The 25,950-nt window shown below is 39.7% G+C and overlaps 1 protein-coding gene across 1 annotated transcript; it reads left to right on the forward strand.

Moving 5' to 3' along the window:
- Positions 1-5,595: 5,595 nt before the first annotated feature.
- Positions 5,596-25,525, forward strand: LOC119064566 (general transcription factor II-I-like). Its single transcript, XM_053664070.1, has 8 exons — positions 5,596-5,723; positions 10,255-10,393; positions 15,431-15,565; positions 16,629-16,812; positions 16,987-17,015; positions 22,000-22,054; positions 22,548-22,591; positions 25,419-25,525. The coding sequence occupies exons 1-8, from the start codon at positions 5,625-5,627 to the stop codon at positions 25,508-25,510; spliced, it is 777 nt and encodes a 258-aa protein (XP_053520045.1). The 5' UTR covers positions 5,596-5,624; the 3' UTR covers positions 25,511-25,525.
- Positions 25,526-25,950: the final 425 nt, after the last annotated feature.

Below are 25,950 nucleotides of genomic sequence, written 5' to 3' on the forward strand. Positions count from 1 at the left end.
CAGATGGAAGATATTTCAGTTTTTATTTCTTGCTTTTTTCAATATTTTTAAAATTTATTTTTAGAGATACGTTTTTAGTTACAGTAGATTATTCTATTTTTAAAAACATTTTATTGATTATGCTATTACAGTAGTCCCCTTTTCCCCCCTGCATTCCCCTCTACCCTGAACACCCCTTCCCATCCACATTCCCCCCTTTAGTTCATGTCTATGTGTCATACTTATAAGTTCTTTGGACTGTACATTTCCCATACTGTTCTTACCCTCCCCGTCTATTTTCTACCTACCATCTATTCTACTTATTCTCTATACCTTTTTCCCCCCTCTCCTCCCACTTCCCTGTTGCTAACCCTCCACGTGATCTCCATTTATGTGGTTCTATTCCTGTTCTAGTTGTTTGCTTAGTTTGTTTGTTTTTTTTTTTTAAGATTTTATTTATTTATCTGTAGAGGGGAAAGGAAGGAGAGAGGGAGAGAACTGGCCTGCAACCCAGGCATGTGCCCTGACTGGGAATCGAACCGTGGTTGCTTGGTTCCCAGGCCCGCGCTCAATCCACTGAGCTACACCAGCCAGGTGTTTTTGTTTTTATTTTAGGTGTGATTGTTAATAATTATGAGTTTGGTGTCATTTTACTATACATGTTTTTATTTTCTTTTTCTTAGATAAGTCCCTTTAAAATTTCATATAATATGGGCTTAGTGTTGATGAACTTTTTTAACTTGACCTTATCTGAGAATCACTTTATCTGCCCTTCCATTCTAAATGCAAGCTTTGCTGTATAGAGCAATCTTGGATGTAGGTCTTTGGATTTCAAGACTTGGAATACTTCTTTCCAGCCCCTTCTTGCCTGTAAGGTTTCTTTTGAGAAATCAGCTGATAGTCTGATGGGAACTACTTTGTAGGTTACTCTCTCCTTTTGTCTTGCTGCTTTTAAGATTCTCTCCTTATCCTTAATCTTAGGTAATGTAATTATGATGTACCTTGGTGTGTTCCTCCATGAGTCCAACTTCTTTGGGACTCTGAGCTTCCTGGATTTCCTGGAAGTCTATTGCCTTTGCCAGATTGGAGAAGTTCTCCTTTATTATTTGCTCAAATAAGTTTTCCACTTGTTGTTCTTCCTCTTCTTCTGGTATCCCTATAATTTAGATGTTAGAATGTTTAAAGATGTTCTGGAGGTTCCTAAGCCTCTCCTTGTTCTTTTGAATTTTTGTTTCTTCATTCTTTTTTCTTTGGTTGTTTCTTGCTTCCTTTTGTCCACTCCATTGATTTGAGTCCCGGTTGTCTTCCCATCACTATTTTTTCCCTGTACATTTTCCTTCATTTCACTTAGCGTAGCCTTCATTTCCTCATCTACTTTACAACCAAATTCAACCAAATCTGTGAGCATCCTGATCACCAGTGTTTTGAACTGTGCATCTGATAGGTTGGCTGTCTTTTCATCTCTTAGTTGTAGTTTTTCTGGAGCTTTGATCTGTTTTTTTTGTTTGGACCTTTTTTTTTTTTTTTGTCTTGTCTCACCTGTTAGATAGTGATAGGTAGAGCCTTAGGTGTTCACTAGCATGGGGTAACCCAATTGCTGGGTTGTGATGCTGTATGTGGGGCAGGGGTCTGAGGTCTGAGAGTGAACAGTGGTGCTTGCTACACTCTCTGACAGATTTCAGTCACTTCCTCTGCTTTCCACAAGCAAATTGGGTCCTTTTGGTGCTGATTCCCACGTGGGTGGGTTTATATATGTACTGGGACCCTGTGGGTCTCCCCAGCAAATTCTGCCGTGAGGCTGGGAGTCTCTCCTGGCACCTTAACCCTCACAGGTATTTAGGTGTTTTGAGGCTTTATTTCCCTTTGCTGGTACCCTGGATTGCACAGTCTGTCTTACTCCTCAGTTTGGCCTGGTTTATCTGCATGCAAATGTGGGACTGCCTCATCTCTCTGCCACCTTGTAAGCCTCGCCCCTCCACAATCTTCTACCTTGCTGAGTCCACCAGCCACCGTCTTTTGTGCCCAGGGTCCACCAGCTGCTGCTGAGCTGAGAGCCCTCTATCCCTGCTTACTAACTTCGTGCCCTGTCTACCAGTCTGGATGAATGTGTGTACTTTAACTCCTTGGTTGTTGGGCTTCCATACAGTTCAGTTTTCTGTCAGTACTGGTTGTTTTTTTTTTTTTAATTGTTGTCCTTATTTTGGTTGTGTGAGGAGGCACAGTGTGTTTACCTAGGCCTCCACCTTGGCCAGAAGTCTAGATCATCCTGTGTAATAGTAGGGAAAAGATTTAGGTACTGTTTGCTTTTTAAAGATTTTATTAACTTATTTTTAGACAGAGGGGAAGGGAAGGGGGGAAGAGAGGAAAAGAAACATAAATGTGTGGTTGCCTCTCTGTCACCCCATCCTGGTGACCTGTCGGCAACCCAGGCACGTGCCCTGACTGAGAATCCAAGTTCCAACTTTTAGGTTTAGAGGCGGGCACTCAATCCACTGAGCCATACCAGCAAGAGCTAAATAAATTTTTAACCAAAATAATTTTCCTATGTTCTCTGGGATATTTGGGCTTCAGTTAAAGGATACCCAGATACTTAATTATAAACATGGATATGTTTTTAGAATTTGCATTCAAACTTACAGTCTTTAATTTTTTAGCCATCCTTTCATTTGATTATTTGATCTCTGGCTGAAACTAGAATTAATTCAACAAAATTAAAAGAGAAAACTTTTTAAAAAGATTTTATTTATTTATCTTTAGAGGGGAAGGGAAGGAGAGCGGGAGAGAAAATCAGTGTATGGGCCTGCAACCCAAGCATGAGCCCTGACTGGGATTGAACCAGTGATCCTGTGGTTCACAGGCTGTTGCTGAATCCACTAGCTACACCAAGCAGGGCAGGAAGAGATAACTTTTAACAGGCATGTAATGTAGCGTACTGATGGGTGGGAAACAGTTTTTTTACAATGACCATTTTTTAAAATTTGCTTTAGATTTTGCCTTAAGAGTATTTTCATGTGGTGTTTTGGTTTTTATATTTTGGAAAAATATTCATAACAAAATGTATCACTTTAGTCATTTTTAAATGTACATTTTCCTGGCATTAGTGCATTCCCATCGTTGTGCGACCATCACCACTTTCTTTTGAAGTTTTTCATCATCCCAAAGTAAAACTCTATGCGTTAAACAGTAACTCCTCGTTAGTCTCTCCCCTAGGTTTTTGGCAACTTCCATTGCACTTTCTTTCTCAATGAATTTGGTGTCTTACGTAACTCGAATTATACAAATTTGTCCTTTTGTATCCGGCTTATTTTACTTAGAATAGTATTTTCTTATTATAGAATATTTTCAAGGTTCATGTATGTTAGCATATATGTGAGACCTTCATTTCTTGCTAATGCTGAATTTCATTGTGTATGTATGTATGTATATGTACATGTATGCATATGAGGTCTGTCCAGAAAGTATACAGCCATGCAATATGAAAAATAGAGGCATATATTGAAGAAGATACAAGAAACACTGTGTATAGGACAGTGATGGCTCAGTACCCTTCAAAGTAGGCACCTTGAGACCTCACACAGTTTTCTGAATCAATCAGTTGCACCTTCATATTTTTCTGAATCTCATCGAAGGTCTGAAATTTATTCCTTTCAAAGGTGATTTTAGTTCTGGGAAAACCCAGAAATCGCTGCATTGTAGCGGAGCTGAGTCACATGGGTGATTTGGTGATTTGATGTTTGGCCAAAAAACTCTGCCTGAGACATGAGGCATGAGTGGGCTCACTGTCATGATGAGGCTGCCCATCACCTGTTGCCCATAGCTGTGGCCCTCTGAATCATCTGCATAGTTTTTGAGGCAGAATGTTCCAGGTTGATGCAAAATTTGATGCGGGTTCATTGCTCTACTTGCTCAGTCATCTTGATCAGCATGGGACTTGAAACTTTTGCTCCATTTCCTACCTGAGCCAGTTCACCCCTCCTTAGGCAACCTGGTGGCTCCTGCCCCCGGGAGGTCACCATATTGAGTGTGAACTTAGTGAGGACACTTGTTCAGCATAGCACACTAGAGCCTAGAACTCCTGTGCTCAAGTGGTCCTCCTGCCTCAGCCTCCCACGTGGCGGGGACTACAGGCATGCGCCACCGTGCCCTGCTTGCTCAGTCATTTTGAATGCTATGGCCACCCAGTACGTATGGCTCACTCAGTGGCATCTACTGCCCCGATTGACTAGTAGAGTGAAGTCGTCATTGTTCACACATGTGTATTCCAGTCCACTCTCCTTGGCTGCCAGTTCACATGGATGTTGCACAAAGTGTTCTCATTATATTAGCAGTGGCTGGATGTTTTCCAGACAAACCGCAAACATCACATTTTGTCTACCCATTTATATGACAGTGGACTTTTGAGTTGTTCCCATCTTTTGGCTGTTGTGAATAATTCTGTGAACATGGGTGCACAAATATTGTTTGAATCCTTTTCTTTCTTTTGGGTATGCGCCCAGAAGTGGGATTTCTGCATCATGGTAATTCTGTTTAATTTTTTTTTAGAAACTGCTAAATGGTTTTCTCCAGTGGATGCATCATTTTACATTCCTAACAGCAATGTACAGGGTTCAAATTTTTTCCACATTGTTGCCAACACTTGCTATTAAAAGTGTATATGTTGTATTTTTGTAATGCGAGGCTTTTTGCTGATATCAAAGTATCAGAAAATCTTTTTTTAAAGAGAGTAATATGCTGTATTACTAAGAAATCTTAGATGACATTTGTCCTGCAACCCACTTCCTTTATTTTTTACAAAATATTTTATTTTTAGGGAGGGGGAGGGCTGGAGAAAGAGAGGGACAGAAACATTAATGGGTTCTCTCTTGAATGTGCTCATGCAGGGGACCAAACCTGCAACCCATTCATGTGCCTAGACTTCAATTGAACTGGCAAGCTTTTGGTTTGCAGGAGAGTGCCCAAACAACTGAACCACACACTTTTAGGCACTGTTTCTGTTTGGGTAAGAAAGAAGAAATTATCTTCATGCAGCCACAGTTTACTTTGCCTCCTGTTTTCTATAATCAGTGTGTTTGTGGGAGAAAAGGAATTGTGCATCTGTTTCCTATGCTGATTTTTTGTTAAACTATTGCTAGGTTGTGAAGTGTATCACTTCTTCCTTCTACTTGGGTAGAATTTTAACTTGTTCTGGAATTTATTTTGGGGGATGATGCTATCCTAATTTTATGGAAAAAAAACCCTAAATGGATCCCTGGCTCCAGTGGATTGAGCGTGGACCTGCCAAATGGTTACTGATTTGGTTCACAGTCAATGTACACACCTGGGTTGAGGGCCAGGTCCCCAGTGGGGGGGGTGTGAGAGGCAACCACACACTGATGTTTCTCTTCCTCCTTGCCTTCTCCTCTATCTGGAAATAAAGAAATAGAATCTTTTAAAAAACGTAAATGGAAAGTTATAAGATAGATGCTCTAATTAATAGGTTAGGAGTTTGTGGCAAATAATACTTGGGTTTTGAGCCTTATTTTTCTTTCAATGCAGTGTAAATTAAAGCAGTCTGTGGAGGACCTCATACCTATAACGTTATGTTTAGCAGGACACTGAGGATTTCTAACCGCTCACTTTCTTCTTTCTTCTCTCACACAGGGAGCATGGCCCAAGTAGCAATGTCTGGCCTGCCAGTTGAGGATGAGGAGTCTTCAGAGAGCAGGATGGTGGTGACATTTCTCATGTCAGCTCTTGAGTCCATGGTGAGACGGCTTTACAGTTCTATCAAACATTCCATATTCGGATGGATATGGGCTTGTGGATGAGATTGGTTTGTTCTTGTAAAACATACGGTTTTCAGTTTACTAATAAGAATACATTTTACTTGAGTAATAGTTATGGATTTAAGCCTTTCAAATCAAATTTTATTACCAGTTTCAGAATATTCTTAACTTTTCTAAATGTTTAATATTTTACATTTAATTTCAGTTTTTCTTTTTCTTTTTTTTTTTTTTTTAAATATTTATTTGTCTTTAGAGGGGAAGGAGAGAGGGAGAGAAACATCAATGTATGGTTGCCTCTAGTGCTTCCCCTGCTGGGAAATAGCCTGCAGGGAACTGGCCTGCAACCCAGGCATGTGCCCAGACTGGGAATCGAACTGCTATCCTCTGGTTCGCAGGCCCATGCTCAATACACTGACCTACACCAGCCAGGGCTTTATTTTCAAAAGGCCTATATTAAACATAATTACAGCAAAACATTAGTGTTACAATTTGCTTATCATGTTTTTTAAATAGGTAGCTGGAAATCTTGTGTTTGATCTCATAGATTTTTTTTTTAAAAGCATCAGACTTAATATCTTTTTATCTTTTAATCTTCACCTGAGGATATATATTTATTAATTTTTAGAGAGCAAGGAAGGTGAGGGTAGAGAAATAAACATTGAATTGGAAGGGAAACATTGATCATTTGTGTCTTGACCAGGGATTGATGCAACCTAGGTGTGTGCCCTAACCGGGGATTGAACCTGCAACCCTTAGGTGTACGGGGATAACGCTCCAACCATCTGAGCCACCTGGCCAGGGCTAGGTATTTTTGACACATTGAAATGAAATAATGTAAGTTGGAGGAAGCTGTGTATTTTCTGTGTTAAGTGTTGACTAATATTAGGTTGTGTTTAACCCCATAAATCACAGTATGACATAGTTTGTAGATTCCTTTTTCTTTTCCCATTAGGGAAAATCTTTTTCTGTCTAATAATCTAAAATATCCTTAAAGAAAGAGAAATTTTAGAATGGTTAGTGGCTATTTACCTTTATTTTCTAAAAATCATTCCTTCCTAGTAATCATAAAATCTGCCAAAATTTGGGCTGTAATGTTAACTATTAATTTAGAGATTAAATGTACTCTGTTGGTATGAAAATATTTTCTGGTGATCTGTGCATAGAATGAACATAGGGTGGATCACATAGGATCTGTTTTATTCCTTAGAATATCTTTAGAATTTTCTCATCTTTGTTGTTCACTTTAGTATTCTCAGCTTTTAAAAAAAATTTTTTTTCTTTATATTTTTAGAGAGAGGGGCAGGGAAGGAGAAAAAGAGGGAGAGAAACGTCAGTGTGTGGTTGCCTCTCAAATGGCCCCTACTGGGGATCTCACCTGCAACACAGGCATATGCCTTGACTGGGAATCAAACCATGACCCTTTGGGTCACAGCCCGCACTCAATCCACTGAGATACACTAGCCAGGGCTGTTCTCAGCTTTTATTTCCTCCTCACCAGCAGGAGTAAGAGATCTCTCCTCATGTTCCTAGGTGTATGTTATGAAGTATAATTATAGGCGTATAGGCATGTTTTGTCCTTCCCTTGGCCTATAGGTTTCTTTGATCTGATCCTTGGATAGTGGGTGAACCTTGCTTTGCTGTGTCGTAAATACTGCCTTTGGTGACGGGGCTGTCCAGCTAAGAGGGTGGATAGTGGGACAAGAACGCACTGCTATTACAGGTGAGCAGCCAAAGTGCTTCTCATACAAATGCAGTGTAACAGAGTTTGGGTATAGCATGATTCTTCCTGCTGGGAACGACTTTTGGCTCACCTCTTGGTCTGATGTTCTCTACTACGGCTTTATTATAGTTCAAAAGATTTCTGCATTGCAGCAGGTATAACATTATTTATTCTAGATGACATTTTAAAGTAATACATGGAAGCACTTTCCATTTAAGAAATTAGAGGGTTGTTATTGTACAAATCAAGGAGAAATGGAGGAAAGATGTGGTTTTCAACAAATGAGAACAGGCTGTTTGGCAAAAAAAATTTAGTGTTTATCATGTGTCAGGTTAAAATCTAGATGAGGAAAAATAAAAATAGTTATATTAAGAAAAATTATGTAATTGTGTATTCTGTGAGCAGCTTTCTATGCCTGACATTGAGGATTTTTTCAAAAGATTTTATTTATTTATTTTTAGAGTGGAAGGGAAGGAGAGAGGGAGAGAAATATCAATGTGTGGTTGCATCTTGTGCGCCCCCTGCTGGGAACTGGCCTGCAACCCAGGCATGTGCCCTGACTGGGAATCGAACCATGATCCTTTGATTCACAAGCCCACGCTCAATCCACTGAGCTACACCAGCCAGGGCACATTGAGGATTTTAATGCATCAGTGGGGAAACACTACTAACATAATAGTAAAATTAGCAAAAGATATGTTAATTGACAGAAAAGTACCTGAAGTACAAAACTCTTTCACTTTAATACCAATCAGTGGCTTATTGACTATACTAACCACCCTTTTAAATATTTCTGGGAAATTTTTGCACAATAATGTTTGCCTGGTAGGGAATGGTTAGCTCTTTTAGAAGTATAAGTGGGAGTATAAACTGAAAGAGCCTTGCTTTCCCCTTTTCATAGGTTTTGAGAACCTTAAAAGTATTTATTTTCAGCCCTGGCTGGTGACTCAGTTGATCTGTTGTCCTGTGCATGAAAGATTGTGAGTTTGATCCCCGGTCAGGGCACATGCAGGAGGCAACTGATCAATATTTCACTCACATTGATGTGTGTGTGTGTGTGTGTGTGTGTGTGTGTGTGTGTCTCCCCCTTCCCCATCCACCTTCCTTCTATTTCCCCCTCCTTCCCATCCCCTATCTCTTTATAAAATCTATAAAGATCCTCAGCTGAGGATAAAAAAAATATTTCCTTCCTTCTTTCCTTCTTCCTTCCTTCCTTTTCTTTCCCTCCCCTTCTGCCTTCCTGCCTGTCTTCCCTCTCTCTCTTTCTCTCCCTCCTTCCTTCCTTCCTTTCATTTATTTATTTTTTGAGAGAGGGGAAGGGAGGGAGAAAGAGACAGAGAAACATCAATGAGAGATTGCCTCTCATGTACCCTGTACTGGGGGCCTGTTCTGCAACCCAGGCATGTGCCCTGACTGGGAGTCAACCAGCGACCTTTTGGTCCTCAAGCCGGCACTCAGTCCACTGAGCCACCCCAGGCAGTGGAGAAAGTATATTTACTTTCATAGTCAAAGCTTTCCATGTCTCAGTCTCTTCTGAGAAGGTCGTTCAAGATACATGTGAATGTTTTGTTCCCAGATTATTATGTCAGTGTTGATTTTAGGAGTGGTAATTAGGATCGCCAACATTTTCAATAAGGTTAGCATGAAATGAATTATTGTATAGCCATAAAATGGAATGTTATACTGTATACTCTTACTAAGATTTTCTAGAATATTTAATCTCATGGGAATATACTTAGTAAAAACCATTCTTAGTAAAAGTATACACACCTAAATGTTTCCACTTGTGTGTAGCTGCGGAGATACTTCTGGAGGTGGGATTATGTAATGCAGGGGTGTCCAACCTTTCTGCATCTCTAGGCCACACTGGAAGAAGAGTTGTGTTGGGCCACACATTAAATACACAGACAATAATGAAAACTGATGAAGGAAAAAAGGGCTTTAAGTAAATGTACAGTTTTTGTGTTGGGCCTCATTCATAGCCATCCTGGGCCCTCTGCAGCTCACAGGCCTCGGATAATGGATGTTGTGCTGTGACTTCCAGACCTCTCTTTAGGACTGATGGCACTTATCACCCCAGCTCCTGTGTGTGGTAGAGGATCCCTTGCCCAAGATGTCTCTGCTTCTTTGGGAAGGGCCATTTCAGTTCCAGAGCTCTCCTGATGCAGGTGTGTTCGCTTTCAGCTCTCTGGCTCCTGCGCCCTTTATACTGCACAGGTGTTGTTACCGAGAGTACTCTCCAGTAAGCATGTATGTGTACCTGAGTCGGTTTCTTATGAATTTGACCTTTAACAGATCAAATGGCATGTGTTTGCAGGGATCACTGCCTTTTTTCTTATAAATTCTGTAGTTTCTTCTGTTTAAAATCAGCAGTAAAAACTATAGGAAAATAGCCCTGGTTGGTGTGGCTTAGTGGATTGAATGCTTCCTGTGAACCAAAGAGTTGCCAGTTGGATTCCCAGTTAGGGCACATGCCTGACTTGTGGGCCAGGTCCCTGGTTGGGGTGGGTATATTAGAGGTAATGACACACTGATGTTTCTCTCTTTCTCCCTCCCTTCCCCTCTCTAAAAATAAATAATAAAATCTTTTAAAAAAACTATTCAAAAAGAAAACCCCCTTGAAAAAATGGGGACTCTTTGTTTTTGTATGTAACTTAAGGCCAAAAAGTAGAAACTTTGTTTCCAGGTTATGTATTAAGACAGTTTAAGGGATAAGGCTTTTTTCTTCATCCATCAGAAATAATACTATTAAATTATATCGTATGTATCACTTAATTTTTTCTATTTCAGTGTAAAGAACTGGCCAAGTCCAAGGCAGAAGTGGCCTGCATCGCAGTGTATGAAACAGACGTGTTTGTCGTTGGAACTGAGAGAGGACGTGCTTTTGTCAACACCAGAAAAGATTTTCAGAAAGATTTTGTGAAATACTGTAAGTATTGTATTTTTAGCTTTCGTATTTCATAGATATTAAAGCTGAATATTTGTGCATTAACACATCATATTATATTCTAAAGGAGAATGACATTTATAGTAAAAAAGTACTTTCTGAAATGTCCGTGGAGACATTGCAAAATGTTCAAAATGAGCCCTGGCCAGCGTTGCGCAGTGGATTGAGTGCCGGACTGTGAACCGAAATGGCGCTGATTCCATTCTCGGTCAGGGTACATGCCTGCTTGCGGGCCTGGTGCCCTGTTGGGGGCTTGAGAAAGTCTAGAGAGAGGCCTAGAGAAAGTCACTGTTGGGTATTAACACCTATTCCCTTGCACAGTATGACAATTTTGTATCTGTGTTTAACCTAACATTGTTCATAGCTTTTATTGGGTTTTAATTTTTTTGAAGATTTATTTATTTTTAGAGAGAGGGGAAGGGAAGGAGAAAGAGAGGAAGAGAAATATCAATGTGTGGTTACCTCTCGCACGCCCCCTAACTGGGGACCTGGCCTGCAACCCAGGCATGTGTCCTGACTGGAAATCGAACTGGTAACCCTTTGGTTTACAGGCCTGTGCTCAATCCACTGAGTCACACGAGCCAGGGCCATAACTTTTATATTAAGTGTGATACAGAATTTTTTAAAATACAGAAAGAGAACAATAAAGATGAGTATGTTTATAGGCATATTATATACGTCATTAAGATCCAAATTTAAATTTCCATTATCAAGTTAGAGCCAATATATGATAAATCAAGCAGATTATGGGTAAGTAAAAGTAGGTGTTTAATTTTAAAAATATTTTTTATTAATTATGTCATTACAGTTGTCCCATTTACCTCCCTCCATTTTCCTCCACCCTGGGTACCCCTCCCCCCACATGGTCCCCCTTTAGTTCATGTCCATGTGTCATACATGTAAGTTTTCTGTTTCTACATTTTCCACACTACTCTTACCCTCCCCCTGTGTGTTTTCCTCCCACTGTCTGTGCTACTTATTCTCTGTACCTTCTCCCCCCTTCTCCTCCCACTCCTCTCTTGGTAACCCTCTATGTCATCTCTATTTCTGTGGCTCTGCTCCTGATCTAATTGTCCACTTAGTTTGCTTTTGTTTTAGGTGTGGTTCTTAGTAACTGTGAGTTTGCTGTCTTTCCATTGTTCATATTTTTTAACTCCTTTTTCTTAGATAAGTTCCTTTAACATTTCTTGTAATAAGGGTCTGGTGATGATGAACTCCTTGAACTTGAGCATATCTGAGAAGCACTTTATGTGCCCTTCCATTCTAAATGCAAGCTTTGCTGGATAGAGCAATCTTGGATGTAGGTCCTTGTCAATCATGACTTGGAATACTTGTTTCCAGCCCCTTCTTGCCTGTAAGGTCTCTTTTGAGAAATCAGCTGACAGTCTGGTGGGAATTCCTTTGTAGGTGACTATCCTCTTATCTCTTGCTGCTTCTTGGATTCTCTCCTTCATTTTAATCTCGGCTAATATAATTATGATGTGCCTTGGTGTGTTCCTCCTTGGGTCCAACTTCTTTGGGACTCCGAGCTTCCTGGATTTTCTGGAATTCTATTGACTTTGCTAGATTGGGGAAGTTCTCATTTATTATTTGTTTAAATAAGCTTTGCACTTGTTGCTCTTCCTCTTCTTCTGGTACCCCTATAATTCGGATGTTGGAATGTTTAAAAATGTCCTGGAGGTTCCTAAGCATATCCTCATTTTTTTTTTTTTTTGAAGTCTTGTTTCTTCATTGTTTTCTGTTTGGTCATTTTTTTTCTTCCTTCTGGTCCACTCCCTTGATTTGAGTCCCAGTTTCCTTTCCATCACTATTGATTTCCTGTGCATTGCTCTTCATTTCAATTCGTTTATCCTTCATTTTTTCGTCTAATTTGTAACTAAAATCAACCAGTTCTGTGAGCATCCTGATCACCAGTGTTTTGAAGTGTGCATCTGATAGGTTGGCTGTCTCTTGGTTGCTTGGAAGTATTGGCTGTGGGGCTTAGATCTGTTCTATTTGAGCCATATTGTTTTGGTTTGTTCATGCCTATAATGTATGAGGGGCGGAGTGTCAGGTGTTCACCAGGTTGGGGCAACCCAGTTGCTAGGTTGTGATGCTATTTGTGCGGGTGGGGTTAGAGAGGGAATAATGGCGCTTGTTCTGCTCTCTCTCAAATTTCAGTCCCCTCTCCCGCTTCCCAGAAGCAAATTGGGCCCTTCTGGTGCAGGCTCTCGGGTGGGTGGGCTTGTGTACTTTCTAGGACCCTGTGGAGCTGTATAAGGAACTCGCCTGTGAGGTTGGGAGCCTCTTCCTGTACCTCAAGCCCTGAAAGTTTTTCCAGTTGGTCCTTTTAGGTTTTATTTCTTGTTCTCTGGGGCCCTGGGTTGGGCAGTCTGTCTGCCCTTTTTTTTTGGCCTGGTTTGTCTGTATGCAAATGTGTGTCCTGTCAGCCAACAGCCCCGCACAACTCACTCGGTTTGCTGGTTTCCTCTCTGTACTCGGTTCTGTTAACCACCGCCTCTTCCTGCCAGTATCCCTCTCTGCTGCCCGCTGACTCTTACCTTCTTACCGGTCTAGATGAATGGTTCTTTCTTGTCCAACTTCGACACAGTTCAAATTTCAGTCTGTTCTAGTTGTATTGTTTTGTCTCCCTCTTTGTTGTCCTTAAATTTTGTTGTGGGAGGATGTAGAATATGTCCACCTACGCCTCTATCTTGGTCAGAAGTCTGAAAATAGGTTTGTTAATTCGTGAATTCCAATTCACCATTATATTCTTATTCCTTTTTAAAAAACATCTTCTCTCCTTCACTATATTCCTTCCTCCCCACCTAGCTGTGAGCTGTTAAATGTTATGGTAGTAATCTGTTTAATTTTTTTTCATTTCTTATCACTTTATGAATTCTGAAGAATTCAATTTGTGTATTTGTTTATACTAATGTTGCTTCAGTGACATCTTGTGTGATGTGTCCCATGAACACTGTCATCCCTCTGGCAGCCGTATTTGTGTTCCTGTTCCAGGTACTGTCTTGCTTGTGTGTTTCTCCAGTGGTTGGAACTAAGCTTTACTGAAATTGTCCTCCATTGCAAATTGTAATCCTTGCCTATCAGTATTCACACTGTTTTTCCTAAAATTTTTTAAAAAGATTTTATTCATTTATCTTTAGAGGGGAAGGGAAGGAGAGAGGGAGAGAAATATCAATGTGTGGTTGCCTCTTGTGTGTCCCCCACTGGAAACTGGCCTGCAACCCAGGCACCTGCCCTGACTAGGAATTGAACTGAGATCCCTTAGTTCGCAGGGCCGTGCTCAATCGAGCTACACCAGCCAGGGCCATACTTTCTTTTTGTTAACACTAATTTGATTACATGGTGAATAATTTTTGGAGAGAATTTTTGGGTCCCTAATAATTTTGTAAATACGTAATAATAGAGGTCTTCTGAAGCCTAATCAATAGGTTTGTGGTCTGTTTTAGAAAATATGGGGGAGCCCTGGCTGCTATTGCTTAGTAGATTGAGCAAAGCCCTGTGAAGCAAAGGGTTGCTGGTTCAATTCCCAGTCAGGGCACATGCCTGGGTTCCAGGCCAGGTCCCCAGTAGGGGACACATGAGAGGCAGCCATACTTTCTCTCATATTTCTCCCTCTCTCCTTCCCTTCCCCTCTCTCTAAAAATAAATAAATGAAAATATTTAAAAGAAAATATGGGGGAGAAATCAAAGCTCTTTTCTGTGCTTTAGAAAAGCACTAGAAATAATATAATGTGAATTACTCATGAAATTTAGAATTTTCTGGTTATGATATTGGTAAAAAAAGAAGATAGATGTGAAATTCATTTTAGTGGTTATATTCAAACCCACTACATCTAGAATAATATCATTCAACATGTAATCAATATAAAATTATTAATGGAATATTTTGCATATTAGTTTTTATAGTAAGTCTGAAAAATCCAACCTGGTAAACGTAAAACACATCTTAATCTGGACTATCAACGTTTCAAGTGCTCAGTAGCCATAGTTGTCTAGTGGCTGTTGTGTCTGAACTCTGCAAGGGTAGAATATGTTTTGTGTTGATAATCTTCCCTTATTTAAGTTAGTAGCTGATAAATTACTCTTAAGGCAAAATTAGTAGCTTCCCTAGCCAGGTAGTCCAGTTGGTTAAAACATCAGTCCCATGCACCAAGGTTGTGGATTTGATCTACTGTCAGGGTACGTATAAGAAACAACCAATAGATGCATGAATAAGTGGAACAGCTCATTGATGTCTCTCTCTCTCTCTCTCTCTCTTTCTCATAAATTAAAAAAAACATTTTGCCCTGGCTGGTGTGGCTCAATGGCTTGAGCTCGGGCCTGTAAACCAGACAGTTGAGCTTCAAGTCCCAGTCAGGGCACATGCCTGGGGTACCGGCCGGTTCCCTGCAGGTCAGTTCCCAGCAGGGGATGCACGAAAGGCAACCATACATTGATGTTCTCTCCCTCTCTCCTTCCCTTCCCCTCTGAAGATAAAGAAATAAAATCTTTAAAAAAATTTTTTATAGGTTTAATAGGATTTTTAGGATTTATAGGATTTGTAACTGACTTGTAGGATTTTTAGTTATAGCTACACTTATGTCAGAGATGATCATTTCTTATTTTCATTTAAGTAGCATGTCTTTTAGCTTTTATTTTTTAAAAATGTTTACAAGATTTTATTTATTTACTTTTAGAGAGGAAGGGAGGGAGGAATAGAGGGAGAGAAACATCAGTGTGTGGGAGATACATTGATTGGTTGCTTCTCCCACGCCTCCAACTGGGGACCTGGCCCACACCCCAGGCATGTGCCCTGACAGGGAATTGAACCAGGGACCCTTTGGTTCGCAGCCCATGCTCAATCCACTGAGCTACGCCAGCTCTGCTGCTTTATTTTTAAAGTTTCTCCTCTTCCCTTTCCTTTCTGTGTTTATATAATACACCATAAATTTTAGAATATTGGAAAAAATAATCATGCTGAAAGCCAGATAATAAGAAATGGATACAAGCCTTTGTATATCATTAATTATTTTACAGGTGTTGAAGAAGAGGAAAAGGCTGCAGAGATGCATAAAATGAAATCTACAACCCAGGGAAATCGGATGAGTGTAGATGCTGTAGAGATTGAAACACTCAGAAAAACCGTTGAGGACTATTTCTGCTTTTGCTATGGTAAGATTATATACTTGAATTTCTTAAAAGATAGATTACGTGACTGAGTTTTCTAAAAGGTAGGTTTAACATCATACAACACACTCTCACAAATTGAATGAATCTATCTGTCATTGTTGGGTGTTAACATTAGGAACAGCCTTATTTTCTGTTTGCAGTTTGAAGGAACCCAGAAACAAATACAGTATTAGAATTTTTTTTTTTTTTTTTTTTTTCATTTAGAGCAGGTTTAGAGTCACAGCAAAATCAAGGGCGGGTGTATAGATCTCCCGTATACCAGTGTCTCTCACACATGCGTAGCCTTTTGCCATCAGGATCCTGCACCAGAGAAGCTGTACCGTCACATGGTAATCATCCAGAAGGAATTGTTTATTTTGTATATGTATGCCAGTGTCCCAGGAAAAAAACCACCTTTTGTTAATCCAATTACGTGGTAAACAAAGCTCTTTTAAGGAAAAAAAGTGGTCAGAGGGGGGCGATACAGGTTATGGTGTCAGGTTGTACGTACTCTGACATTGAGTACATACGCTGTGTTGAACTCTGGGGGATGGAGTTCCAGCATCCATGAGCTCAATGCGTCATACATACTGACAGCCTGACAGAATCCAGTCATTTGTAAAGGTAGGTTTTGTTCATCTAGTAAGTTTTCAGTGAAAATACTAATCAAAAATTGCCTCTTGTGGTAGCATTTGGATTTGTCAGGTTCCCGTGTTCTGAGGCTGAGTTGTAAATGGACAGATTGTGTTGTACCAGAGTGGGACCATGGCAAAGAAAGAGAGTAATGCAGGCAATTGACCATTGTTCCTGTCAGTGTAGGTTTATATAAGTGTCTTATGTACTTGCTTTCTTACCCTTTGGATTTGTTTGTGGTTTAGAACTTTTGCTAACATGGGACTAGGGCCCTATGATATTTCAAAGTAGTTTTGCAATTAGATGCCACAAGATAGCATGAATACCATTTATTGACCCATGATAAACTGATGGTTTAGTTTTCAACCTTAACATTTAATGATGTTTATCTTCTTTCCACGTCACCTCTTCTTTCCACTGTCTCCTACCCCAGGGAAAGCGTTAGGAAAATCAACAGTGGTGCCTGTTCCCTATGAGAAGATGCTGCGAGACCAGTCGGCGGTGGTGGTGCAGGGGCTTCCAGAGGGCGTTGCCTTTAAACACCCTGAGAACTATGATCTTGCAACTCTGAAATGGATTTTGGAGAACAAAGCGGGGATTTCATTTATCATTAAGAGGTAAAGTATTTGTGTCCCTTGCCCACCAATATGTACTTATATAAAATGGAATAATTCAGCGTCTTTTATTATATTAAGAAAATTAATGCTTACTGTAGAAGTCATTTAAATTTATGCTCTATAGTAATTTGGGTTTATGTATTCTTAGAATATTTTTGTTTTCTTTTAATGCAGACCTTTCCTGGAGCCAAAGAAGCACTTAGGTAAGTGATTGCTTTGCCTGCGTTGATAGCTGGTTGGGTTCCTAAATCTGTTGGGCCGAGTGTAATATATTGTAATGATTTCTCTTACTTCCTTTGAGAATATGATGGGAGATATTTTGGAGTGGGGCATTATGATATTTATATAAACCAATGAAAAGTCTTTGAGCTGAAAAAGTAGACTTGTTCTTAGCTCTGCTACTTTGTTTATGATGTGTATTCAAAGTTTTATGGTTGCAAGATGAATACGATTTAATTTATTTAATATTTATTGAATAGGTATGGAATTATTAAGCACAAGATCATGTGGGGAGGGGATACACGACTATGTGTAAGCATTAAAGCTTTTGAGTGCTGGCAGTCTTACGGAAAAGATGAAAAAATCCATAAAGTCACCCGAGCAAGAATATGCCGCAGGAATAGGTAGCGAAAGTACTGTGGAAGTTTGTTGGAGGAAGGATTCTTTCATAGCCCAGGAAGGCGTTTATGAAGAGGAGAGCATTAAGATGAGCCCTTAAAGAAATGAGGAGTTGCACAGGATTTTCTTTTGGAAAGTCAAGTCATTCCATTTGATGGGAAGAGTGATAGTTAGAAGACTGGGACTCCTTGGAGCAAGGTTTATTTGAGACTTTTGAAAATAAATAAGCATTGTCATTGGTAGCCTTTTAACCAATGTGAGGACAAAATGTAAGGATAATGTATACACACCCAAACCTATTTTGTTTTCTGTCAAGTAACCTTTATTTTGTTCTCATCATGATGAAAAGATGAATTTTTAGAAGCTTTATTGAAGTATAATTGACATGCCATAAAATTCACCAATTATATCATTCAGTGATTTGGGGGAGATGTACAATTAAAAAATTAAAAAACAGAGTTTTATAACCCTTGTCACACTCAAATTTCAGAATATGTCCATCATCCCCATGTGTCACTTCATGAAGGTTATAAAATTGAACTGCACAGGATGTATCTTTACAACACGTCACTCTGAGACAGTGCTTCAGCAAGCTGAGCTACTGGCCAGGGCCTTGAAATTGGCTTTTTACACTGAGCATAATTCATTTGAGACAACCTTGGCCCATTGATTATGAATGTGGCCCAGAAGAAAAATCGCAAATTTACTTTAAACATGAAGAGATTTTTGTGTTTTTGTTAGTGTCTGTGTATTTCATGTGTGTCCCAAGACAGCTCTTGTTCTTCAATCACAGCCCCGAGATGTCAGAATTTGGACACCCCTGATCTAGGTCGTTGGGCATATCACTATTTTTTTCCTTTTTTATTACTGGATATTAAGTATTCCATTGCGTGACTATACCACGCATTTACCCATTTATCAGTTGATAGACATTTAGATAGTTCTGACTTGGCTGTTATTAACACTAATACTTTAACCATAATTAAACAAGTTTTTATCCGTATGTACTTGAATTTGTCTTGGGTATATGTGTACCTAGGAGTGGAAATGCTGGATCATGGTGCAGTTTTTCATTTACCTGAGAAACTGCCAAAGTGTGTTTTAAAGTGTCTCTTCCATTTAATGTTCTTATGAGCATTGTTTGAGGGGTCAAGTTTTTCTACACCCCTTTGGTTTTTGCCATCCCAATGAGTGTAAAGTGGTATTGCACTGTGGTTTTGATTTGTGTAACCCTTATTACTAAAGTTGAGTATCTTTTCATGTGTTTACTGGACATTCAATGTGTATATTCAGAGAAATGTCTAATCAGATCCTCTCTTCGTGGTTTTTTTTTTTTTTTTAAGATTTTTATTTATTTTTAGAGAGAGGGGAAGGAGGGAGAAAAAGAGGGAGAGAAAGTTTGATGTGTGAGAGGTACAGTGATTGGTTGCCCCTCACATGCCCCCAGGTGGGGACCTGGCCAAAACCCAGGCACCCCAGGCACATTTGCTGACAGGGAATCGAACCAGCAACCTTTCAGTTCGCAGGTCAGCATCCACTGAGCCACACCAACCAGGGTCCTTTCCATGTGTTTTCCTTGGGTTATTTGTATTTTTATGACTGAGTTATATGAGTTCTTTACATATTCTCCTTGTAAATATTTTCTACAAATTGCCTTTTGCTTGATAATGTTCTTCGAGGAAGAAAAGTATTTAATTTTTGTGAGGTTCATTTCACTTTTTATTTTTATTTTTTTTAATTAAAAATTTAAAAAAAAATATTTTACTTAAAAATAAATAAAGGGGAAGGGAAGGAGTAAGAGTAAGAGAGAACATCAATGTGTGGTTGTCTCTCATGTGTCCCCTACTGGGGATCTGGCCTGCAACCCACACATGTGCCGTGACTAGGAATCGAACCAGGAACCCTTTTCTTCACTTTTTATTAATAATGGTTTTGATGTTGTTATCTAAGAGACTGTTGGGGAACCTCAAGGTCCTGAAGATTTGTTATGTTTTCTTCTATAAAGGTTTATAGCTTTAGTTCTTACATTTAGATATACTTTCAATTTTGAGATAATTTTGGTACATGGTAAGGGTATAAATTCATATTGTTTGTGGCAGCAGAATTTGTTGAAAAGACTATTCTTTCCTCTAGAATTGCTTTGGCATCTTTATTAAAAGTTAGTTGACCTTGACTTTATTTCTGGGCTTTCTACATGGTGAATTATGTTGTGTGTGAACTGAGACAGTTTATTTTTTTGCAATATGAATGCTTTTTATTTCTTAATTCTGTTGATGGGGCTAGAACATCCAATAGAACATTTCACCTTGTCCTAGATGTTAGCTGGAAGGCATCCAGGCTTCTGCCATTATGGTGTAGCTATTGTTTTTCTGTGTATGTCCTTTTTATGATGGAGAAAGAAGATTTCTTTGTCATGTTGAAGTTAAAATTTAAACATTTTTGTGGTCAGTATATTTTTTCCTTAAAAGTTTTCTAGATTAGTCCTGGCTGGTGTGGCTCAGTGGATTGAGCACAGGCCTGCGAACCAGACAATCGCAGTTTGAGTCCCAGTCAGGGCACATGCCTGGGTTGCAGGCTGGTTCCCTGCAGGCCAGTTCCCAGCAGGGGATGCACGAAAGGCAACCATACATTGATGTTTCCCTCTCTCCTTTTTCCCTCTAAAGATAAACAAATAAAATCTTATAAAAAATGTTTTCTAGATTAGATTTAAGTCTGCTATTTGTAGTTTGTGAAATCTTTTATTTTAGAAACTTGCTTTCAAATGTTGTGGCCTGGGCATCAGTCAATGAAGATTTTGTTCAGGGTTTTGTTTTTTTTTTTTTTTTTTTCAGAGAGAGGGGAAGGGAGGGAAAAAGACAGGGAGAGAAACATCAATGTGTGGTTGCCTCTTGTGCGCCCCCAACTGGGGACTCGGCCTGCAATCCAGGCATGTGCTTTTATGTGGAGTCAAACCCAAGACCTTTTGGTTTGTGAGATGATGCCCAACGCACTGAGCCACACCAGTGAGAACTAATGAAGGTTTCTCCAGGGTGTTTTGTAATGAGTGATCTGAATTGGTAGGTTTGTATCACTTGGCTTTCTTGCCATACCAGCTCTCAAAGTAATTGAAATGTTGTGATTGTGATGGGATTATATTTTATGCCTGTGAAGAGTTTTAGCAGCTTTATTGAGATGTATATCCAATAAACCCACACATATTTAAAGTGTACAATTGGATAAGTTTTGACACTGTGAAACCATGAGTACAATCCGGATAGTGAATAGGTCTTTTGCCCCAGTTTCCTCACACCCCTGGGTGATTCCTCCCCCTGGTCCTTCCACCCCTGTTCCCTGGGCCACCACTGATCTGCTGTCACTCTAGATGGTTTGCATTTTCTAGATTGGTTTATGCTAATGGAGCCACATAGTATGTATCTTTTTTTGGTTTAAGTTCTTATTTGGAGACTTAATTCATGTTGTTTCATGTATCAGCAGTCCTTGTTTTTAAATTGCTGAGTAGTAGTCCATTGTATCGGTATACTACAATTTGTTTAGTCATTCAGCTGTCCATGAAAATTTGGTTTTTCATTACTTGGCTATTACAAAGAATGTGCTATGCATATTTGAGTGCAAGTCTTCATGTGGCTATATATTTTCATTCCCTTTGGTAAATATGTAAAGTTAAAATGGTTAATCATATGGTAGCTATACATTTAACTTTTTAAGAAACTGCTGGACAGCCCTGGCTGGTGTGACTCAGTGGATTGAGTGCCAGCCTGGGAACCACAGGGTCAACAGTTCAATTCCCAGTCAGGGCACATGCCTGGGTTGTGGGTCAGGTGTCCTGGTGGAGGCACACCAGAGGCAACCATACACTGATGTTTCCCTCTCTTTCTCCCTTTCATTTCCTCTCTCTCAAAATAAATAATTAATTGTTTTTTAGAAAGAAGGAAAGGAAGCTAGCTAGCTGCTGGACTGTTTTTACATGATTATTCCATTCCCACTAGCAGTGTATGAGACTACAGCTTCATCAGCATTTGGTGGGGCAGCCCCTTCCTTCCTTCCTTCCTTCCTTCCTTCCTTCCTTCCTTCCTTCCATCCATCCATCCAATTTATTGGGTTTTAGTATATTCACAAGATATACAACTATCACTGTTATGTTATTTCAGAGCATTTTCATTACCCCAGAAAGAAACCATGTGGTTCTCAGCAGTCCCTTTTTTCCATGTTCGCAAAACCAGCTCTAGGCTTAATAGAAATCTTCATCGTTTATTCTTCAATAGAGTCTCACTCTACATTACCAGAGTAACAGTATATTGCTGTATTTGTTTCATTGATAAAAAGAAGAGTGTTTCCTTAAAGGGAGGGTACTGTGGGTGAGGGGATGAAAGTGGCTAGATCATTGTTGTGTCTAATTCTCTTCCTCGGAAGGGAGAACAAAGGACACTTATAAACAGTGCTGTACTCATTCTAGTATTACCCACAAGTGTGAGCTCCCCTTCTGCCAGTTCATTCTATGTTTAGGGCCTTTGGGAGCATTAGTCCTATTTTGAGTGTTGAAAGAACCTAAATCTGTTTTTGTACATACAGGTGGTCGTGTGATGGTAACAGATGCTGAAAGGTCAATGTTGTCTGCAAGTGGAAGGTAAAAAAATCCCTTAGTACTAATTAACTTGCACACCTCATCAAGTTTTAGTTTTTCAATTACCGAGTTACTAGAATATTAAAAAGTCGGACATTTTGAAGTTTAATATGCAATCGACTCATTCAGGGATCCTCTGAAGATGCAGTTTTTGACTTACTAGTTCCGCATGAAAGTAGCTCTTTGGGTGAAACTGATGTGATTCTGATGATCAGATTGTAATAGACAGAAAGGCCTTATTTGTAAAGTGGAATTTGAAAGTTAATTTGCTGCTCTGTATTATTTTGTTAATACTCCCGCACTCCCAAAGTGTTCAGTTAGAACTAAAGCACTACATTCAGTTGACAAGTCATAGTTAAGAAAGAAATACGTAAATGTCACAGTAGATTCAGTTTGCATTCAGCTTGGTCAGGTGGTTGATTTTATACTGAGATCCAGGGCGTTTGAACACTGTGTGAGTGGCCCTCACCAATGCAGAGCTTCCTTTTCCTTTTAGCTGTGGCTCCATCAAAGTGAAAACTGAACCCACAGAAGATTCTGGTAAGTACTAGTGCTTTTAGAATCAACTATGACATTTAAGTAAGGAAGCCTTTTAACTTAGTAGGTTTTACTTTCACTCAGTGCTTATTATTTTTTAAAATATTTTATTTATTTATCTTTAGAGGGGAAGGGAAGGAGAGAGTGAGAGAAATGTCAGTGTATGGTTGCCTCTCATGCGTCCCCTGCCGGGAACTGGCCTGCAACCCAGGAATGTGCCCTGACTGGGAATCGAACCCAGATTGTGTGGTTTGCAGGCCCGCACTCAATCCACTGAGCTATACCAGCCAGGGCTCAGTGCTTATTATTTTGATGAGAAGTACAAATTTTTATTTTCAGTGGTGATATTATTAGTGTTAGCATATTGTATGAAACCTTAAAACATAGTAATTTGATAAATGGTAGTTAGAAATTTGCTAAATACTCATTTGTAGACAGTTTTGTATGTTTTTTTTTTCCCAAAGGTTTTATTTATTTATTTTTAGAGAGAGGGGAATGGAGAGAGAAAGGGAGAGAAATATCAATGTATGGTTGTGTCTTATGTGTCCCCTGCTAGGAACTGACATATGCCCCGACTGGGAATCGAACCAAGGTTATTTGGTTCACAGGCCCACGCTCAACCAACTGAGCTACAACAGCCAGGGCTCACCGTTAACTTTTAAAGGTGATACTATATTTATAGAACTCAAAGAGAATCAACTAGACACCTACTGAAAATAAAACATTCATAATCTGATTTTTACCTCAATAAGTGTTGAAAATTCCAGATAAAATAATAACGTGGATCAAAAGCATTTGAAAAAACTTAATAATCTTTGAATGCTTTGAAAATTTAATACTTTGAATGCTTTTTTTAAAAAGATTTCATCCATCTTTTATTTTAGAGAGAGGGGAAGGGAGGGAGAAAGAGAGAGAAAAACATCAAAGTATGGTTGCTTCTCATGCGTCCCCCACTGGGCACCTGGCCCACAACCCAGGCACATTCCCTGACTGGGAACCGAACCAGCAATCTTTTGGTTCAGAGACCCGCTCTCAATCCACTGAGCCAAACCAGCCAGGGCTGAATGGAGAAAATTTTAATGTAAAGATTAACAAGTTATAGTTATTAACTTTATAAAAGGAGGAGTATGCTAAGGTATCATGTAAGTAAGAAGATAAGGAATTGACAAGGTAAGGAATTGGCTGCTACCCCTTAAACTCTTAATTGTGACTTCTAAGTTGGGAGATTGTGGAGTATTGATACAGTTCTGGTTGATGTATTAGGGGACATGTTGAAAGTCGTTCTGGGAGAGTTGGAAAAATTGTAAGTGGGTCCATCTATGGGGAGGGTCTGCTTTCAGGAGGTTGAAATAGTATACCAAGCAGTGAGTGAGTCCTGACAAGAAGGTGAGAGAAAGGTGCAGGTCCCTCTTCTCTCCTCTGGTCTCCGCACTGTGCTCCTCTGTGGCGGACACTCAAAGGAGCCAGTTGGTTGCTTCAGCAGAGTCTGCGAGGGTAGATCTGGACCTGGGACAGCGGCCTGATGACTGCACAGGCTCCCCTTTCACCAGTCAGCATCCACACGACCCCTTCTCCGCATCATTTAACTTCCATGTAACAAAGGACCATTCCCGTCTAATTGGATACAGTTTTCCATTTTACAAAATGATTCATCTTCACCCTCTCCCCGAAGTGCGATGCGGTGCTCCAACAGTCATTGTACTCATCTCAGGGACATTGGTTTACTGTCCAGTCATGAGCTGTATTAATTCCTCTTCAGATTCACTCCTAACCCATTTGACTGTTCTCTTATCTAATGGCTAAACGGTAAAGGAAATGCCAGCAATACTTCTGTAAAGCAATAATGTGAAGGATAAGGGAGAACAGTTAATATATCCAAATGCATAATATTCACAGAAACATATTCATAACAAGGAATAAACTATGCACAGTGTCCATGTTCCTGCCACTTGTGACAAGAATTTATACCTTCCTTAACTCGTTACCCATTTTATTGTGTTTCATTTGCTGTTAGCCAGGGCCTTAGCTGGTAAAGTTCTTCAGCTGGGGGAGGTGACCCAGACCTTCATTCCTGAAGGGTCTGAATCCCCCGTGGATCTGCCTTTTTTTGTTTGTTTTGACTTTCTGTTAACTTTTACTGACAAACAGGATGTACTGAAGAGGCAGCCCACAGAATGGCAGGGCTTCCAGGCATTTTCCCTGATCGTGCTCCGGCAGCCAGCCAGCCAGTTTCCCCATTGGCAGTGATGCCCACAGAGTAACCCCTTCTTTGCTGGTTGCTTTAGAGATAAATGTCCTTCAGCATATCAGTCTAACTGTGTTTTTGAAAACTGTTTCTTTTTTTTTCTTCAGATTTTATTTATTTATCTTTAGAGGGGAAGGGAACGAGAGAGGGAGAGAAATATCAATGTACGGTTGCCTCTCATACATCCCCTGCTGGGAACTAGCCTGCAACCCAATCATGTACCCTGACAGAATCTAAAACCAATACTCACACGTCATTTTCAGTGGCTGGTAAAAGTATTTTTAATAGCGGATGAGTACAGAGTGTGACTAATTTTCTTTAATTCCAAAGATAGGAACTGTCGGAGAAAACACGAGCAGCAGAAAATCCCAGAACATTAACAGTAGTTAACACTTAGTCTAGGGTGGGTTTCAGGTCATTCCCCCCACCAGCCCCTACTTGCAGCCCTGCTGCCTAGACTCCTTGTCCTTCCAGAGTCTGTAGAATATGCTTTACCGTGCGTTGTGAGGAGGCAGGAGAGGTTTCCCTGGACCACTTAACTGAACCTCCTGAAGTATAATCGTATAATTTCATTTACTTTTACAGGTATTTCCTTGGAAATGGCAGCTGTGACAGTGAAGGAAGAATCAGAAGATCCTGATTACTATCAATACAACATTCAAGGTAATCCTATCTAATACAGTTTTTCTTTCCAAAAGTTATTACTGCTAAAAATTTAAATTTATCAGTTGCCTGAGTTCTTTAAATACTTCTTTTATATTGTTCCTCGATTCCATGTGTACCTGTAATATATAATAGAATATAATAGATTAAAAAATTAGGCAGTACAATAAACTTAATTACAGGGGAAACATAGAAAAGCCATCACTATTCTCGAAAGGTACAGTAAAAGTGGCACAACCTAGAGTTCAATTCCAGTTTCTGATATTTGCAAGGCATGAATGATCTTCTGAAACTTTAATAGTTCTTTTTTAAAAAACCTTTTTAAAAATTAATTTTAGGGAGTGGGTCAGAAGAACATTGATGTGTTGTTCCACTTATTTATGCTTTTATTGGTTGATTCTTGTATGTACTGACTGGGGATCAAACCCACAACCTCCGTGGATTGGGTGGATGC

This window comes from Artibeus jamaicensis, unplaced genomic scaffold, assembly GCF_021234435.1.
Source record: "Artibeus jamaicensis isolate MK-2021 breed Jamaican fruit bat unplaced genomic scaffold, CSHL_Jam_final contig_3340, whole genome shotgun sequence".
NCBI lineage: Eukaryota > Metazoa > Chordata > Mammalia > Chiroptera > Phyllostomidae > Artibeus > Artibeus jamaicensis.

Excerpts from the sequence above, each read along its gene's own strand:
- LOC119064566 (XM_053664070.1), top strand. The coding sequence starts at position 5,625 with ATGGCCCAAGTAGCAATGTCTGGCCTGCCAGTTGAGGATGAGGAGTCT. Across the intron at positions 16,813-16,986 it reads ATTTCATTTATCATTAAGAG|ACCTTTCCTGGAGCCAAAGA; the intron begins GTAAAGTATTTG and ends CTTTTAATGCAG. Across the intron at positions 22,055-22,547 it reads ATGTTGTCTGCAAGTGGAAG|CTGTGGCTCCATCAAAGTGA; the intron begins GTAAAAAAATCC and ends TTTTCCTTTTAG.